At 40.2% G+C, this 19,995-nt stretch overlaps 1 protein-coding gene across 10 annotated transcripts in view; it reads left to right on the forward strand.

The window, feature by feature from the left end:
• Positions 1–19,995, forward strand: part of DOCK3 (dedicator of cytokinesis 3) — a 192,389-nt gene that overhangs the window by 116,894 nt on the left and 55,500 nt on the right. For all 10 annotated transcript variants that reach the window (XM_032699099.1, XM_032699096.1, XM_032699100.1 and 7 more), the window contains exons 15-22: positions 5,572–5,696; positions 9,715–9,877; positions 10,335–10,441; positions 11,116–11,287; positions 11,950–12,047; positions 13,945–14,028; positions 14,374–14,474; positions 15,728–15,809. In XM_032699099.1, coding sequence (XP_032554990.1) covers positions 5,572–5,696; positions 9,715–9,877; positions 10,335–10,441; positions 11,116–11,287; positions 11,950–12,047; positions 13,945–14,028; positions 14,374–14,474; positions 15,728–15,809 — 932 coding nt within the window. The remainder of the gene's footprint in view (positions 1–5,571; positions 5,697–9,714; positions 9,878–10,334; positions 10,442–11,115; positions 11,288–11,949; positions 12,048–13,944; positions 14,029–14,373; positions 14,475–15,727; positions 15,810–19,995) is intronic.

The following is a 19,995-nucleotide window of genomic DNA, read 5'->3' on the forward strand; positions in this document are numbered from 1 at the left end:
AAAACCCATCAGCCAGTCTTAGAACGTTCATGGCAACAAAGTAATGAGACCAAAAGACATAATTAGGTAAAAAAAGTGTTTACAGGGAGTATAAAAAGTCTTACTGTCATAAATAAACTTGTGGAAATGGAAAGTTGGAGGAGATAAAAATGAAAAGCATTAAAAAACAACTTCCTGCTACTGAAAGGCAACTGTTCCAGGCAAATCATTGAATTTAAAAAGAGCATTGTATAAATTGTATTCTACACATAGAAGTCAAACAATGGATAGTAAATAACCTAGTAAGTATTGCTTGTCCTTTTTCTTTGAAACAATTGTGTTCTGCTCATTGAAAGCTAGAGGAGCACACAGAGTTAAACTTGCATAGTGTTCTGTTTAGAGGGGAAAAAAGCTAATTTAATTTGCCATACAGGCAGTAGATAAAGCCTTTGTTTCCCTTTCCTGCTGTAATATTGCTCACAATTATGTTAATAGTTGCTGACTGTAACTATTTCAAGAGTATAGGCCTTGAAAAACATTAGGACCTGGCTGGTGAAGGGGCAGAGCAATAAGCTGCTGAAGTGGATTGAATGTGATTCCCGGGCTGTGTGACTGTGCCAGGCAGGCAGGAATGCAGTGGGTAACACAGCAGGGCTTTACACTGGTGACAGAGGTGATGGCACTGTTACAGCCAGGGAAAATCCCAGTGTGTTGAGGACATGACTGGGAACAAGTCCCTGAGGGTCAGCCAGAAAGAAGACCAGAGGTGCTGGAGACCTTTCCCACGCAGTGCCCTTGGTCAGTTTGTCCTTCAGTCCCTGTGGTTTGTACAGTGACGTGATGACCCCAAAGCTGCTCCTGGGCATCGTCCTGTTAACCTGCTCTGTGTTGAAATCACTGCACTTCAGAAGTAGTTGTGTGTTTTCACTTGGAGGAAGTTACAACTCCCAGTAAGGGTGTAGTTTGCTGTTTGAGATCAGAATCTGATTGCTGTCACCTTCCAAAGCAGCAACTTCCAGAACTACTGCAGGGAAGAGCCATCCATTGAGGGATTGTCCAGTTCAAGATGATATTCCACCCAGAAAGCAGGGCAGTTACCCCTGTAAAGAGCTAGGACAGATGCAGCCAGAACACATGATCACACTGTACATGAGTAGAAGTGTTCTGCATCTTACAGTTTTCTTCAAAGATTTTACTTCCCCTGGTGGCTCAAACTGCTGTAACATTGCTGCAGTCAGTGGGGTGATGCTGATTGACTCTGGCTGAGGGGGTGTTTGTTTATACATACAGGACATAAATGCTTGGTTTTTCTTCAGAAGCCATTGGGGAAGATACTCTGACTACTCTTCTTGCCCATTCATTCTTCTGTAAAATGAAACTATTTTCAAGGAAATGCTAAACCCAGGGATGTCAGAGAGTCAAGCAGACAACCTGTCACAGTGTGGGGCCCTAAATAGGACCATCTCAGCAATTTAATGGATAGAGACATAAATACTGATGTTTTTGTAGATAGATTGGGGTTTTTTTAATCCTTGGCTGCTTAAATTGTAAAAGGCTAAACATTCAGTTTAAAAAATCCAAGGATATTAAAAAATCTGGATAAAACCAGTTATTTTATTAAGTTACTTGAAACTACCTGGACATTCTGACTGCTGGGAGCTGCCACTTTTCCCCAGCTTACAGGGGTATATTACGTGTCCTTTACAGGTTCACAAAGTCATAAAACGTTGACAACTTAGAAAAAAAAGTTATTAGAATTGAGATGTCAGAATTTTGTGTCTCTTTCTCCTGCAGGAACTGATGTGAATTATGCAGTCTTTCTTGACATGGTGTTCCCCTGTGTAAAGCAGGGACCATTCCTGTCCTCAGTGTCCAAAATCTTTTAGGATCCCTGAATAAACAGTGTTAAATGCAGTTTCTGTAAATTGTTACTACTTTGCAGTTCAGGTAACTGGTTAGTTGTCCAGTGGAAAACCCACACACCTTGTCAGGATAAACTGCTGTTTATTCCACTGGATAGTAGACAGTTAGTGGCCATTGGACTACTTCGTGTTATCCAGTCTTGAAAATGATAAATAACTATTTGGAAATCTTCCAGTACATTCCTTTTATGTTGCAAATACAAAATCAATATTTGGCTCGTGTAGCCTTTTCCACCTCTCCTTTTTTTCCCCATTATCATTAGAGGAGCTTCAGGTGATATGAGAAAGGATTTCATTTCAATATGAACCAACCCCCCCCAAGCTATAATTTATGATTATAATTTAAACAACTGTACATTTGGCATTAGGCTTTGTAAATAGGTTAAAACAGACAAACAAAACAAAATCCCAGTAAAGGTGAAGGGAGTTGATAAAGGAAGAGCCCTGTAACACATCAGAAAATAATCTTTTTATATTATTGTGCAAAATACTCTTTTTCAAGACATTTCATAGGAAATGAATCTCAGTTACTGTGTGTAAAAAGTACACGTATTTTATGCTAAAAAGCAGTTTACTTTTGTTTTTAAATTGAAAACAGTTGTGGAAAGATGGGCTTTGAAACAAATACCATTCTGAAAACTCTGACTAGCTTTTCAGTTCATCTTTGACAGCCATCCAGCACAAAGAGACCTCAGCTTAAAATGACATCAGCAGGCTTTACTCTATAAATACCCATGGCCCACTGGCCTTCTAGCACTTTTTTTATTCCTCTGCTGGTGATGGGAGGCCACAGCTCACCCAGTTTATGATCTGCACTTGCTGTTTGGGAAGATGTGAGGCCTCTGGGATCCAAGCTGAGGTACCATCCTGGTTTTCCCCCAAAATGTAGGAATTACTGTCATAAACACAGGGCTGTTTGTGCAGTAGTTTGCCATGCAGAGGGCATGAATGGGCCGGTGTCTTCAACAAGTTCATTGTTTATATCTTTTTCTTCTTACAAGTGGCATTAATTTGGGGAAAGCTCTGTCTGCCAAGATTTTTCACTCAGTACGTTGTCATTGTGGCTTAGAGCTGACAAGCACCATCTCTTGGTCCTGCTGGTCACACCTTTGGTTTGCTCACCCTGTCTGTGTGTGCACAGGGTGACGTGGTGCTGAGTGTTCTCTCTGGCCCTGCACTTTGCATACTCACAATAAGCATTTTAATGAACTGCTCGGTGTTGGAGCATTTGCAGTAGTTTCTGTGCAGCCCATTAGTGTAGCAGAGCTCAAATCCCTCGAAACCACAAGCAATTGGAAGAAAAAAGAAACCTTGTGAGGCCTCAGCAAACGATGTGCTTAAGTGGTATATTGAGGAAAGGAGATGGCTCCTTGTAGGAAGGTTCTTTACACTGAAATAAATTGAGGTGTGGGAGTTTGTAGTTTTAACTCCAGATTTTCAAGAAACCAAAGGGCTCCGTAGCTGATAGTTAAATGCTTTTTGTCTTTGCTAGACTCATTTACTTCCTTAATTTTACTGTATGCAGTGACCTTTTCTATTTTTTTAAGATTCAATAGAGTATTTTTGCAAGAGAAAGCGCACCATTATACTTCACTAAAATACCTTTTCCCATCTTTTTTATGCAAATCCACTGTTTTTTATGTCCCTCTACCCCCCACCCCGAAGGCATTTCTTTTAATTAGTGCAGTAATATCCCTCCTGTTGACCTTAATAGAAGATATGATGCTATATATAACCAAATGCTACCTTTAATTTAGGCTGGAAAATGATTTGCCATCTGATATTGGACTTTGTGTAGCCAGACTGTCTTCCAGAAAAGAGGTCATAAATAGGGAACTCCAAAGTGCTAATTATAGTGGGTACAATTAATTTCTGTTAAGATTTATAGCTTACAAATTGAAACTTTTGTTCCTGATTGTGCAAACCGCTAAGAAAAAGGGATGGAGTCAGTTAAGCAGAAGGGTTTTCAGAACAGAAGTCCCAGCTTAAACTGTCTCTTGTGGTGAGTTTTGTATTTCCTTGATATCCCTGTAGTCAGCATAGAGGTAGCTCAGCTTGATTTTGAACAGGAAGATAATTTTCTCCTGTTGTGGGCCGGGGATTGTTGCATTTGATGACGGTTCTTTGATAAGAAAAAGCAGATTGGATATTTGAGGCCTTTCACCAGGCTCTCACTGTCGTCTTTCCCCGTTAATGAACCCTGGCATCCCAGCCCTCTGACTGTGAGGTGTTCCAGCTCTGTGTGAACCCCCAGCGAGAGGGAGGCTGATGGAGAAAGGAGGACGTTTTGCATGCAGATTCCCATTCACAGGGAGCTCCTCGCAGCAAGCACTGACTGTCAGCCACAGAGCTGTATTTTCCGTGCTTAAAGACTTGTACTTATCTCCAGAAATAAAATTGAAAGTAAAGTCAGGACTGAAAGCTTCTATTGTTTGTCCCTACAGTAGATTAAGGAACAAATTCTGTGGGGTTATAGACTTCAAGAAGAATTTGAAGCACTGCTCTGACGGACACAAAAGGATATCCCTCACTGCCTGAAAGCAAATGCTGCCTATTTCATTGTGCTTCTGATTAATACACAGATTTAACTGCATCAGCTTCTCCAAGTGGAAGAAGTCAGACATTGAAGGAGTCTCTCCTATGCTGGATAACCATTCCATTAGTTTGCTATTTAGTCTCTTGAGTCTATTTAACAAAATACTTGCCTTGAAAGGATTTAAATATTTTTTTATTAATATTTTTACATGTTGCCCTTTAGTATGTTTGCCTTTCTGGCAAGCAGACAAAAAGAAGTGGTAAGTGTGAACCATTATGAAATAGTGACAGTAACTAAATCTTACAGAAAAATTTTGGTGCAGGGGTTAGAATTGACCACAGCAGTTTTGGATGCAGTTTCCCAAATCAGATTCTAAAAAAAGGGAGGGGAAAAAAAAAAGAAGTGAGCTAGAGTCTGTGAAATCCAGGATAACAAGATGCTGAGAGAGACACGAGCATTTCTATTTCTGAATATAGTAATTTGGTCTGAAAGCTCCTGAGAGTGACGTAGTGAGAAGTTGGCAAGTGTCCATCCTGCCCTCTTTCATACAGCCATGCATATGGATACCAGAGGCTAGCCAGAAATCTAGCAAAAAATGTATTTGTAATTCCTCCTTAATCCATCTGAACTGAATGACAAGCGGGTTTCCAAAAAGGCTGAGTTTGTTTTGCTGTTTTGATAAAAGGAAATTATGAAAATATAGAAATTCCTTGAAGAGCTAACTGAGGGCAGCGTTCTGCTGATCATCACAAAAATACTTATTTTTCTTAAAACTATTGGAAATAGGAAGTCTGATGCTAATGATGTTTCGTCAGGCTTAGCCTGATACTTCCAGCCCAGCTAACTAGGCAAAGCAGTAGGACTGAAGGGTTTTTCTCCCTTCCTCACTTACATAACAAAAGCCAGTATTGATTCTGAGTTCACATTTAATAAAGGCATTACTACTAACAATGGTCTGATTTTATGCACTGATATTATGATGTTCATCCTTATTAACAATTAACTTGCTGCTTGGAATGATTTGGGCATCAGCCATAGTCTTGCAGAACACAGAAAACAATGTGCAGAATCCAGCTGCCCCCGCTGAGTGCTCCCTGCAGAATTTAAGGATGTGGCTCCGCTCTCTCGCTGTAGGTGACATACGGAATGACTTGTACCTGACCTTGGAAAAGGGGGACTTCGAGAGAGGTGGGAAGAGTGTGCAGAAGAACATCGAGGTGACCATGTACGTGCTCTACGCGGACGGGGAAATCCTGAAGGTATGTCTTGAGTTCCTCTGTGAGCTCCAGCTGCAGCTGCTGCCTCCGGGGATGTGGAAGGGAAGAGCTACAATCAAACCAACTCTTCCTTTTTTGTGTGTGTTTTTTTATTATGAGGTTTCTGAGCTATGTATTATGATGAAGGAAGTGGTCAGTTATAAATTTGAAAGTATTCGGAGCGCTTCCGCTATATGAGGATAGAAGACTTGGAGAAATTATTCATAAACTGAAAAGCTTGTGTAATGCCAAAATGTGGTGCCAGTGGCTAAAGTAAAAAGAAAAATTAGGGTAGCTGTAGTCAGAAGTGAAGAGTGTGTGACTTATCTAAAATTAAATAATATGTGTCATACAACAGGATGAAATGTGATTCCGAGAGAGACTTTTAAATCTGAGTCGTTGGAGTTGCAGTACTGAATGTAGTTCTGGAAAATAACTTGGAATAAAATTTCACCCTGGGCTGGCTCCATTCCAGCTGGGGATGGGGATGGTTTATGTTTTATGTTTTTCTTCCTCTGTTCTTTTAGTTTTATTGAAGAGAAGAAGGTGGGGTGGGAGAGCATGAGGATAGAGAAGTAAACAGAAAGTATTTCAGCATGAGCAGTTGTCAGAAATAACTTCCCCCTACCTTATCTTTTACCTCCACTGCTTTGTAGCCATTACTATGAAGAGTCAAAACACCTAAAGTGCTTGTGTACCAAACACATCTTTTTAGTTGAAAGGAGAACTTTTATTACTACAGCAGGTTGTGATTTCATTAAAGTGGATCTCTTGTATGGAACTGGTTTGTGCTCAGAGCTATTGCAGGAAGATCACAGTCCTTTTTTGCTGTTTTTTACCTTTCAAACTGAGTCACAAATTCTTAATCATAGCTTGATTTCACAGCAGTCTGCTAAGGACCAAGAGAGGCCTTTTACCCTCAAACTGCAGTATCAGCATCTTCAAATGCTCATGCACATAATGGTAGCTAATTATGCTGAAACTGTGGCTGATGATTACAGATAAAAAACAGATAATTTCTAGACATTTCCAGTCTTAACTTCTTTTGTGATTTTGGTTGGAATGCTCATTCACAGAGATGAAGTAGTCTTTTCTTACCCTGGCCTCTTATGACAACTGTAAAGTACATCAGGGATTTCCATGGGGCAGTGTAACAGAATGGTACAAAGACTGTGAAGGGTAGTAGGCCCAACTAGAAGAAATTCAGGGGAACAGGTTGCCCAGAGAAGTTGTGGCTGCCCCATCCCTGGAAGTGTTCAAGGCCAGGCTGGATGGAGCCCTGAGCACTGGAAGGTGTCCCTGCCCATGGCACAGGGGTTGGAAAGAGATGGTCCTTGAGGTTCCTTCCAACCCAAACCATTCTGAGATTTACACTAAAGGAGCGACTTTACATATACAGGGTCTTTTGTGGGTGTTCAAAATTTAAGCCACAAATGTAAAAGGAAATCTTTATCCCAGTTTTAATGTTATTTCCACTCTGTATAGTTGCAGTCAAAGCAACACAGATCTTTGGTTTATGTCAGGAAATGTCTGATGTCTCATGATGCCTGTGAATATGGGCAGAACACAAAGTTTCAGTCATTGAGGCACTGCTGTTCCTGCTTGGAATATCCCCTTCTGTTCCTGAGCTATGGCCTTTCTGGAGCAGAGACTGCTGAGGGAGACACTGTGTGCAGACTTACACAGTAAAGGGGGAGGAATGCCACAAAATTTTCATCTGATATTAGAGTAAAATCTCTAAACTTTTCCCAACCAGCAGCACGATCCAAGTCTGAATTATGCCTTTGTGAAGACTTTAGCAGAACCATGCACAGCGTTAATGAGAATATTCTCAGATCCTCACTGCTCTTGAGTGTATCTTGATCCAGAAATAGTCCTATTGAAAGCAGTGAAGTTACTTCCAGAATGTAGTGCTGTTCAAAATGAAAATGAGTATTTCCCTCTCAAAATGGTCTTACTCAATTGTTAGTATCTTTCAGTATATTCTGAATAATAAAAAAAAAACCCTTGACACATTTCTCACTTATTGTTCTTTCTGTTCCAGTAGCAGAAATATCTTATGAATTGCAAGGCACACCTTTGCACAATGAAAATATTACCTGATAGTTTTTCTAGTTTAGCTTGCCTTACTTGCCTCTGCCTTCTAATTCACCTGCATATTTGGGTCTCATGGTAACTGGATGTATGGAGACTAGTTTCATGTTTGTATTTTGCAAATCACTATTCAGAATTAAACAGTCTGCCCTCCTCAGACTATAAATTGTAGTATAACTGCATAGAAACTAAGCTAACAAGGAGAAAGAAAGACTATTCATTTATTTAAAGTTTGTAGGATGAAACAGCATTCACTGACTGACCATTTGTCAGCCAAAGCAGGTAGTTTTTTGAGGGGAAAAAAATGCTCACATTGAAATTCGAATTTTTACTGTGCCTTGTGGAGGAAATAGAAATATGTTTTTACTTTCTCCTAAGAACTTAATGCAGAATGAGATTCTGCAATTGCTATGTTGAAGCCCAACAAGTTACCCTTGCTACAAACTAGAACTGGGATCTTGTAGTTCTGCCCTGTAGAGCTGCCACTAATCTACTCTCACTCCAACCTGTTAGTATCTGCAACACTTAATTCTTATTGCTGTATTAAAACCAGCACCTTTTGGCAGGATTGTGACACATAATGTGGTTACCAAGGCTTACTTGAGAGGACTGAGTTGTGAGCTTATGCTGCAGTCACTCAGTTTGGATCAGAACCTTTGCAGTGAATCTCTGTCCAGGGAGGCCCTTCTTGCATTGAATCCTGAAATTCCAGGGAATATTTCTTTCTTTATGGGCTCCTGTGCAAATTCTTCACTTTCTCAGAGCCAGAAGAATATTGCCAGAGGTCGAACTAACTGGATCTGGTTAATGGGATATGCTTGACTGGGTAGTCAGATGACTACACATAAAAAAAAAATCAAAATTGTTGTTATTTTCTTGTGATAGAATTTAGAGATGTTTTGGGGAAATGACCAGTAGTTCTTCTTGTCATCACACCATTCTGTAGGGGGTGTTTTTGTATCAGAATTTATATTGCATGTGTCATTCTGAGTCTGCTTAGCTTCTGTTTCTTCCTGGATTCATTGTCCTTGGAGATGCTAAAGGTGAAGAATTTCCAAGCTGTATTTTTTCTGCATGGTTTTATGAGATGTCATCATATCTTCTGGATCTCTTTGCAAGTGCTGGGTCTAGAGCATAGGTTAGTGCTTTATATTAAAAAAAGTGCTTCCTACTCCTTCTCTTCATCACAAAGGATCTTTTACTGTTCTTACTTCAGGGCTTCAGTATTTCACCCATCTTCACTTGTGCTCTGACTAAGGATTTCTGTATTTCCCAGACAATATCAATTAATGTTTTTCTTCATCTGTATTTTGATAATACATAGACTGGGCAAGAACTCTGAGCTTATTATACCTAAAAGAAATTTAAATCCTGTTGTATTTTTAGGTGATGACTATTACACAGAAATTCTTTGCTTCCAGTAAGGAAGTAACTTGATCAGAATTTTCTGGGATACTTGTTGAGACTGGATGGCTGCAGCTTTGAAAGGTGAACATTTGTAAGAGCTTGAAAAGTTCAAGTATCACTTCTGAACTGAGATACTGAAGCAGAAATCTGGAATGTCTGGAATACTAGAAGTCCAGTATTACAAGTGATGTTCCTATTTTTTTTACTCATCTTGATATATTTGGACTTAGGTATTTATTGTATCTAGTCTCTGCTTGGTGAAAAGCTTATCTTAAATAATAACTTAAGATACTGGAATTCACCCTGTATTATAGGTCTCCTAGCTCACCCTTTGACCCCAAACAGAGTTTAAAGATCTCTTAAAAAATTTCACATTTCATTGTGTCTGAGTTTCTACTCTGACTCTTGTTTTATGTCTACAGAAAGATATGAATTATATAAAGGTTATCACCGTGGAATAAAATGACTCATCGATAGTGATGTGATGTCTTCTATGTGAAATTGTTTTCTTTTGTTCCAGGACTGCATCAGCCTGGGCTCAGGAGAGCCGAGCAGGAGTGCCTACCACTCCTTTGTGCTCTACCACAACAACAGCCCCCGCTGGGGGGAGATCATCAAGCTGCCCATCCCCATCGACAGGTTCCGCGGCTCCCACCTGCGCTTCGAGTTCAGGCACTGCTCCAGTGAGTGCCAGGAGACCCCACTGCCAGCTGACATTTGGATGAGGCTGTTACTGGGTGGAAAGCAGGAAAGGGATGCCAACCTAAAATGCAGTGAAGGGGCCCTGCTAACCAGCTGTTTGCTGGATTTATTAAACAGCATTAAAAACATCATGAACAATCAGTGCAGAGCCAAGCACTTTGTAGATGTTCTCCCCTGCTGTTCTTTTGCTGTGTTTTTCTGTAGAATGTTTTCTTTACAGGATGACTGGTTTATATTTTGTTATGTTGTTTGATTTGAAACTTGTCAGTCCTTTGCATAGAATTAGAAAGAAGAAATGAGAATTACAGAAGTTGTTTGTTCTGTAAGCTGTGGTGCTTTTTGTTAGGCATGTGGAGAAGTTAGTGAGTAACCTCATGGTGTGTATGGACAGACAGAATATGTACTAAAACAATTCCTTCTTTCTATCTCTTGCTACAGCAAAAGACAAGGGAGAAAAGAAGCTCTTTGGTTTTGCATTCACCCCTTTGATGAGAGATGATGGCACTACCTTGTCAGATGACATCCATGAGCTTTATGTTTATAAGGTACTGGTTCTTCTCTGCAGACTTTTCACCTGCTCATCTCCACTTTCAATGAGTAATGGTCATTACATTATCCTTTTCCCTCCTTATTAGAAGTATGTATGAGATTAATAGTTGTTTCAAAATTTTATAAATTCAAAATCACATGGTATGGATAGAGCCTTCTATTCTAGGTACATCTCACCTTTTCCATGCAGATGGTGATGATCTATCTGCTGCTAATCCCATCCATTTTGACCTCAAACACACTGGTGTTCCTGAGCATTCAGCAGTTCTTCCAGCTTATGGTGTTACTCTGTCCCTTTGTGTGATGACATTATGCTTACTTCAAATGCATCATGTTACTACAGCTTGGCAGCCCTGCAGTGAGGGATTTGAGTGGTTGCTTTTTCTTACCTGGGTTTATTTCTTCAGTACGATTTTCAGACAGCAGTTGTACAGTTGGAAGATCTTGATAAGTTCTAAAGAGTCAGTGCTTAGGAGCCCACACTTTGTAGGGCTGGGCCTGTTCTGTGTGTGCACAGGCCCCGAAGGTGGTAAGCACAGCTTTTTCTTAGAAGTGTTTCTGTGCACCCAATAAAAAGATCGATAAAAGTACTGCTAGGCAACTGCTGAGGCTGTGAGCATGTGGGATGAGATGGACTGGGTACAGTCCATTCCGTGTCCTGTGCCCACAGTGTGATGAGAACAGCACCTTTAACAACCACGCACTGTACCTGGGGCTGCCCTGCTGCAAAGAGGATTACAACGGCTGCCCCAACATCCCCTCCAGCCTCATCTTCCAGCGCAGCACCAAAGAGACCTTCTCAGTCTCCACACAGCTTTCTTCTACCAAACTGACCCAGAATGGTGAGTAGCTCATCCTTCCAAATTGCCCAAGGCAGCAGGAATTATGAAAGAGAGCAATAAGATGGGTATATTTGTATTTTGCTTATTTTACTAAAATATTCTTTGGTTATAATTTCATTATATTTATCGTGCTGTTTCTGAAATGAGCAGGAGCTTCTTTTGAGGAAATAAGGATGTTGACAGGTGGCAGAGAAATTACAGACGTTATGTAAGAGCATTACAAGGTTAAAATGTTAAAGCAGAGTTAATTTTCATTAAATGGTTGTAGAACAAAAAAGTACAATGTTAGCACTTCTACACAATCCAAAATATGTTTTGTTTGGGTTTTGCAGAGTTACTAAGTAAATAAAAATATGTCACAGCAGCATCCCTGAAGCACAAGAAGACGGGATTGGATTGTCCCCAGTACAGTCAAATCAAATAGGGAAAAATGCAACCTTTACTGTTTCTAAAGCACTTTACCATTCCTCCATTCATTTCTCTGTTAGTACTATTGACTTACTCAGTATTTTCCTTCTTGTTTTCTGCTATATATGTATTATTTCCCAAGAAATGAGAACTGTAAGAGGTGAAGTGTAACATGTGATGAATCTCTAGTGAGTTTGGGGTCCCCATTCTTCCCTCTGCGTGTGGTTCCAGCTCTTTCTCCCTCTGTTCTGCAGTGGATCTGCTTGCCCTGCTGAAATGGAAGGCTTACCCAGATCGTGTGATGGATATTCTGGGAAGACTGAGACACGTCAGTGGCGAGGAAATTGTTAAGGTACTACATGAAATAACAGTCTGTGATAGTGAATTCAGACCCACATTCAGGCTTCTGAATGTTCCCTCTTACTGTGCTTTTTGATTCACACTGCAAATTTTTATTGTGTATGAATTGGGATTGTATTATGATGTGAAACTGAGCAGGAAAATACATTCCAGGGATTAGTGGATAGTTAGTCCTTGGGGTCAAAATAGAGCTAATCCTTAGTAAAATTCCCTCAACCAGCTGTGCTGGGAGTGTTGGGTCCCCAGCACCAGTTGTTCCAGTCTGCAGGCCCACACAGCTGCTGGAGCAGACACAGCCACTGGTAGAGGTGTTTTGGGCAGTCTTACCTGTTCCAGCATATAAATGACAGTCTGAGACCTGGCCTGGATGAGGTTAGTCCTTTCTAGAGTGGAGGAACAGCTGACTCAGAAAACTTGGCCCTCTCAAACAGGCAGTGCAGTCGATCTGCATTGATGTTTTGCAGATATCTTCCAAATGTCCCCATAAAGGACCTTGGAAGCTGAGTTTTGCTCAGGGGCCAGTGAACCATCCTGTCCTGTCCCAGCACTGTGAACTGCTGCCTAGAGCACCACTTGCTCTCTAGTGCTTCCAACCAGCACCACCATTTCTGTCTCCCAGCTCATGATTTCACCATCTTTTGTAACCACTGTTGCTCTACGTGACAATCCTTGTGTGACCTGAACTTCCTTAGGCCCAAGGAACTTTAAACTGCATTTGCATATTTGTAGTCTCAGCAAAATAACCCTGCATTCCACATATTCCTCTGATAATTTTAGGGGTGCTGAGAACTCTCCCTGTTTCTGTAAATTGAGAAGTAAAAGATGATTTGTAACAGCAAACAACCAAGGAGAAGAAATCAAAAACAAATCCCATCACTTCATTAGTAATTTATGATTAAAGCCACTTCACTGTAACTCATTTGAATGTTGCCATATCTGGAATGTTAGTCTTCCTGATAGCTTGGTAACAGTAACAGAAGAGCACAAACCCCATCTATATTGCAATTCTTCAAGAATGTCGTGTTTTGTATACTTTGTTTGCAGGACAGTACAAGTATCTGGTTTTTTAGAGAAAGACAAAGAAAGATGTGGATTAAATAATTTCGTGGGGAGAAGTAATTGATTCCCTCCATAAATTCAGCTGCCATTTGGCACTGGGATATGAAGAACAGAATGCAGTAATTCAGAAAAAAGAAATTTTATCATTCCAGAGACTTCATAAATTGTCATAATTTATTTCTTGTTTTCCACATCATAAATTTAAGTAGAATAGATTAAAAAATCATGAGAGAATGTGCAGCTGATGATCTTGAGCATCTTCCTTCACACTCATCCTTTTGAAGACTGTGCTTTCAGGAAGAAAATCACTGAATTGTCAGTGCTCAGCAAGCTGAGATATTAGGGGAGGAAAGAAGCAACTGGCAATATGTAACAGGACCCAGTTAATGCTTGTTAGGAAAGCTTTACTTGCTGTCTTATAACAAAAGTTTTCAGTATTAAACATAATTTGGAGCACCAGTCAATGTTCTTCCAAGCCTTAAATTTGATGCTGAACAGTCCCTGATACACTCTAATGACTGCTACTCTTGTTAGGCAGCACTTTTAGTCAGCTCACAGTGAGAGGAACACTCAGTCAAGTTTACAAATCAGCCATGCAGTACATACTCCTTATTTTTTGTTTTTCTGTCATGTTCTTTTTAGAAATACTTCTTGTAAAGAGAAAAAATCTTCTTAGTAAAAATCAAATTATATGGATGAAACTGAAGTGGTTTGTCCTCGGCAAGTTTTTCACAAAGATACCAACATGTATGAACTAATTAAAGCAGGGGAGAAATAACCTTTTGAGTACAATTTAATTTGAAATTCTTTGTTTGTTTGTGTCATTTTAGTTCCTACAAGATATTCTGGACACGTTGTTTGTAGTTTTGGATGACAACACAGAGAAGTATGGTCTGTTGGTCTTTCAGTCTTTGGTAAGCTCCTGGATTGTTATTTATCTCATGTTCAGTGAGTTTTAAGTTTCTTGTCATCATGTTGCTAGTATTTTACTTCCACGAAATATAAAACATTCAGCTGGATCCAGCCTTGTGTTTTCTATAATGATCTTGGGTGAGGAGGGCAGGACAACCTCGGCAGATCTGAGGGCAGCAATATCTGCTCTCACTTGGGAGAAGCAAACAATGACATCTGATAATACAGACACTGCTTAAAGGAGCTCATGTATTTCATTATTCCTTAGCTTGGGTAGCTTGTTTATAGATACTTAGCAACAAAGTGCAGTTTCCTGTAGTGTGGGTTCACTCCTTCATCTCCCACAGGTGTTCATCATAAACCTGCTGCGTGACAGCAAGTACTTCCATTTCCGGCCCGTGATGGACACCTACATCCAGAAGCACTTTGCAGGAGCTCTGGCTTACAAGTAGGTTTTGTTTATCCACCACTGGAATGATGTCACCATCGGAATCACACCCTTCCTTTCAGCAGTGCTTTCCAAAAGTAGAATTGCTCAGCTGGAGGTTTTCCAGCACAGCTGTAGGGAAAAGCTGCCGAGTGTCACCTGAGCATGGCCGGACTTGGGCATTTCTCTTGCCCTTCTGAACTGGCAAATCTTACTTCCTCTTTTTTTTGACTGAAGAGACCCTCACTCAGCAACAGTTCATTAGCAGTCTGTACTAATGAGCTACCAGGAGCATACACATTTCTTGTCTTAAGGACGTTGGGATGCAAACCTGGAGTGAAAGCTCAGAGAAGTAACTTTAACTTCCTTTTCCAGATTAGACAGGTTTTCACATAAGATGATGTTCTGTTTGATTGCAATCTAATGTCAGCAGATCATAAATTTAAATTTCAGTTACTTTGAAGATTCTGCCTTATTTTCTAGTATTCAAAGAGTCTTGCATCAGATAAAGAGATAGATTTTCTTAAAGCAGTAACAGTTCTCATTCAGAGTGTTGCTTTTCTTTTCTCTTAGACCATTTCCTTTGTATTTTTGAGAATATTTTATCTTTGGCCACAATAAACTATTAAAACCAGCTTATAATTGGTTTTGATTGTTTTAAGCCATTGACATTTGTGTGTAATTAAAATAAATATAAAAAATATTCTGTCAATGGCAGGTACAAACCCATAGATATTATACAACACTAGAAGGCATAGTCATGTTCAGAAGATAAAAAGGTGTTCTGCTTTGTGTTGTCACCTCTTTCAGACAAAACAAATGGTTTTTGTTAGTGATGTCTGAAATAAAACATGGTTTTAATACACCTTTATAACAGTCCACATGGTGGTGTGTGCTTGGGAAAGTAGATGTTTGTATTTTCTTTGTGACCTTAGTTTCTAAAAACTTAGACGAGAGCTGGAATTTCTTATTACAAAAAAAAGATATATTTTGGTCTTTGCCTTTACCAAAGCTGTCTCTTTAATAATATCTTTTTTATGTTGTCTTAGTGTTCCATATGATCTAAGTCAATTACAGAGAAGAAATCATTTTCTGGTTTTGAAACTTAAATAAATGTAAATATTACATAAATTCAGTATCAAGGACAACTATAACTGACCACTGAAATGAAGCGAAATGAGGCTGTTTTGTAGATCTCTCCTGACAGGCAAAATGTTTGTTGCCTGTGTGATTTTAAAACAGTGCTGAAGGTTCCTTTTCCCTGTCCAATGCAGGGAGCTGATCCGCTGTTTGAAGTGGTACATGGACCGCTCAGCTGAGCTCGTGCGCCAGGACCACATCCAGGAGGCAATGAGGGTATGTACCCAGTGCAAGTGTTGGCTGTCAGTCCCATCTGGGACTACAGGCTGTAAATACAGTCAAGGGTAGTGTGGCACTGACTTGTTATTTGTTTAACCAGATTTTTACATGAATATATATGTACCCTCAGTTTTAATTTTAGGGAGAGATTCACTCTTGTGCAGAAAAATTTGGAAGAATCATGTCTCCTTAAGTCCCTTTGCAGCCCTGTGGAGAATTTTAATAGGACTTACATCCATGGCCAGTGCACATACACTCCATTTATGTGGTCTGCACCACGTCCTTCAAGCAGCAGCATTTTTAAATGCCTGAGGCACAGGTGCTGTGGATCAAAGATTTGCTTTTCGTTTCTGGCTGTGGCACAGCTCCATTGTACTATGGGTTGAAGCTCTGGAGTATTTTAAGCAACAGATAAATGAGCCTTTAACTGGACATAGATTTTTTGAATTAGCACTGCACAGGGCCTGAGCCACAGTTCCATGACAGGAGTACAATCTCACAGGAGGGCACAGCTTTCCAATGGGGTGTGAAACACCAGGAATGTTTTTGCTGCTATTAGAGAGAAATCAGAGAATAAATCAAGTGTTAGTTTTACCTTATGTAATTGTAAGCCAGGAAGATGGTGTGTCGAGTACATGAATACAAGATTACAAAATTTGCAGGAAGGTGTTTCTCTTTAAGTGAATGTTCTGTCTCTGCTACTGTCCAAACACTTAGGTCTGGGCAGTTGTAGAACTGGTAGCAGTGGCAGCATTGGCACTTGGTTTTTCTCACTTGTCAGTACAAATAGATGAAGCATCTCCAGGTGAAGCTATTAACTCACTTTCCATCCTGTTAGGATCCTACTCAGATAATACAAGTGTGTTACACCAGTGTTTAATTTGTCCTGTGTAGATATTTACATCTTCTTTGTCATGTTTTTCAACCACAGATTCATAGGGAATGGTAAAAATAGGGCAAAGACATCTTTTCAAGAAATTATTCTTTTTTTTCCCCCATCCTTATCCTTCCTCTTTTTTTTTTTTAATTGCAAAGAAATCTGTTAAAATTATGAGATGAGAGGAAGATCTCTAGCTGGAATGACTTCGAGGAGGTTTTCTTCCCTCTCAAACCACTCATTAGTGCTATATGCAGTGCAGCAAATGGAGATGTAGGATATTGTCCCTATGTGATCTGCATTTTTTGAATCTCATAGTAGTCCTCTTTGGAAATAGTAACAGTATGAATACTGGAATGTCTCTCAGAAGCTGGGATTAGTCAGCTTACTGTTTGTGAATAAGTCATGTTCTGTCTAGGGATCCAAGGCAGTTCTTTGCCTACTGGGAATCTCAAGGACTTGTAGCTGTTCCCTCCATGAGTGAGGTCAGTTTGAAGACCTGACAGCCCAAGCCTTTCCAAGCACAGGAATTACAATTACCACCAGAGTCTGTGCAGACCTAACAGCACATCCTCCACCAGCCACACTGCTGCCACATCTTATTCAGACAGTTGCCTTTGCAGGTGTATCTTGGAGGCCCTAATTAAGATCTTTATTTTCTTTCTGTTACAGCCAAGTGATTGATTTCATTTCCTTCTTTGTTTCCAGATTTTATTTCAGGCATTTGGAGCAAGTTTGTACCAAACCCATTATCATTGCTAATGTGTCATTACCAGTGCTAGATTATACTGTTGGGAATTTCTGTGGTCTTTGATGTGTTCACTACATTCCTTGCATTAGTAGTTCTTATACTAAGAAAACAGGATAGCTCCTGATCCCTTTTTCCCTGAATTAGCTGTTAAGTGCAGTACCCCAAGGCTGGTGTTGAAATATCTCTGCACTCTCTTTTAGCTCTTGACCAGTCTTGCACATTCATGATGGATATGCAGATGTCTCATAGGATTCTGTTTTCCAACCCTGGCAGTAGCAAGTGGTGCTCTGGAGTATTTCTAAAATTTCTCACCACCCTCAAGACTGCTCTTAATTCTCAAAAAACTTCTGTGAAACTGCAGCTCCTCTCCTGAGGAACTGTAATGAAAAGGACACCTCTACCTGTGCTAGAACACATTATATCATGCCCCTTTATTACATCCTATACCAAGCTCCACATAAGCTGCATCTGGGTACAGCTGCCTGTGCCTCCCCGGAGCCTTCTGTAATGAAGTGTCCATGAATGGCTCCACAGCCAGTTTTATTGTCCCTACTAATCATGGCAAAACTTAGGAAGCTTCTCTAGGAGATGCCCTTCCAGCTTCAGTTGTCTTCCAGTAGTGGAACCAGGGGTGGGGTTTGCCTGGATTGAGGAACCTACTCACAGGGGAGAGCCGTGTGCTCACCAATTGCCTGAACATGCAGACAGACTGAGCTTGTGAGGGACCTCCTTTAATTTGATGATGATTTCTTATATCATGCCAAACATAACAGAAGGCTGGAATTTTATTTCAGGGCACTTTTGTGTCTTTAGGAACATACATACATCGTGGTTGTGATTTTGTAGGTAGTTAGAGTCAAAGTTAGTCCCAGGTGCTGACTGTGCTAACGAGACTTGGTTTGTGTTTTTAGCATCCCAGCCATGTGCCTGCAAACACATGGAACTTTACACTTCACTGCCTGTGTGGGCACATTGTTCAGGTTCTAAGGATGTGCAGAGCCCTGCCATTTCCCCTTCCACAGGGAATTATGGAAGTTCATACAGAAATCTTCTGACTCATTGCAGAACATAAGCTTCACATTGAAGTTACGAGCTTTCGGGTTAGAATTATGGTTGTCTGTACCAAACCTATTAAACAGCTCATGTGAGCACTGACTGTGCTGGATTTGGTGTTACCACAGAGATGTTAACCTGGAAGAGCTGACTGTGAACCAACTGGCCTTTGTCTGGAAACCAGCCAAAAATGCAATTGTTCTTTCCTGATGAAGTTCTTTGGTGTAAGGAAGCTTCACTGGGAGATGATTTAATACAGAAGTATAAATAATGTACTGCTGAATTACCAAAGTTCCATGATTTCTGAAAAAGGAGAAAAAAAAAGTCTGTCAGAGCCAGTGGCATTTTTGAAATCTGTGATTGCTGAATCTCCAGCCTGTTTATTTCCTGTGCTGAATTTTGAGGATATCATCAAACTATGCATCATGATCCTGTTTTCACTGTGAATCATGATAAGCACTAAGGGAGGGAGTGAAGACCAGTGTCACTGATATTTAATGCATTTCATGTTGACAGCTGTGTGCACCAAGTGATCAGAAAGGCTGTGTGGGATGTCACCCTGCAGGGTTGGTGTCTGGGAGAACTGTTGATAGGTTGGTAACTTGTCACAGTTGCACAGAACTGTTTTTTCTTCAGCGGCGTTGATAAGTGCAGTTCTCTATAATGCCATTTACAGAATTTTACAGATGTTTAGGTTGCAAATTCAGATTTACCCTGAAAGTGTCACAGAACAACTTACCATTCTGCCACAAACAGACCCAGTGCTAGTCCTGCATCTCTCACACATCATGTGCTGGGTTGAATTCCATCTTGGGTGTGGGTTATTCTCTCTCTGCTGGGTGCTCTCCAGGTTTCATGTGGGATAAAAAAAGGAAGACACCTTAACTTATCACAGTGTGAAGTAGAGGTGCTCACTGCAGTGCTGCTGCTTGTCCTGTGCTGCCAGAGGGCTTCACGTGCTGCCCTTGTCTCCTATTTCTGTGTCTGCATTTGTTTCTGTTGTGCATGTGGCTGCCAGAAATAAAGGTGAACGTTGCTGTTGTGTTCAAATTGAAAAGTAGATTTACTTATTTCCAGGTAACCGTTCTGCTGTTCCAATGACAGTCCACTGATTGTAATCTAGATTAGCCAGCTCAAATAATTAATGGTACAATTTGAAAGTAAACTGGAGAACAGCTTCTTCTGTCACTTCAGTCATTGTACCAAGATTTTCGTAAAATTATGTAACTCATATTTGTCTGTTTGACTTCAGTGCATACTTTTTTTTGTTAGTGGGACATGCTAGTAACAAAGATTATTGGTTAGAATGGGTACTTGCCTATGAGTAGCTCTTCCTTAACTGAGTTATATAACTTATAAAACCTGTTTTTCTTTCTCTTTTCTAAAGCTGAAGAATTTAGTAATTATGCACCTAGAATCTTTCCTGGTTCTCTTTAAAGCTCCTTTATTTTTCTTTCTCTCTTTTTCTCTGTCTTAATCTCCTTCCACTCCTGCTCCTTAAG

Source organism: Chiroxiphia lanceolata, chromosome 11, assembly GCF_009829145.1.
Source record: "Chiroxiphia lanceolata isolate bChiLan1 chromosome 11, bChiLan1.pri, whole genome shotgun sequence".
NCBI lineage: Eukaryota > Metazoa > Chordata > Aves > Passeriformes > Pipridae > Chiroxiphia > Chiroxiphia lanceolata.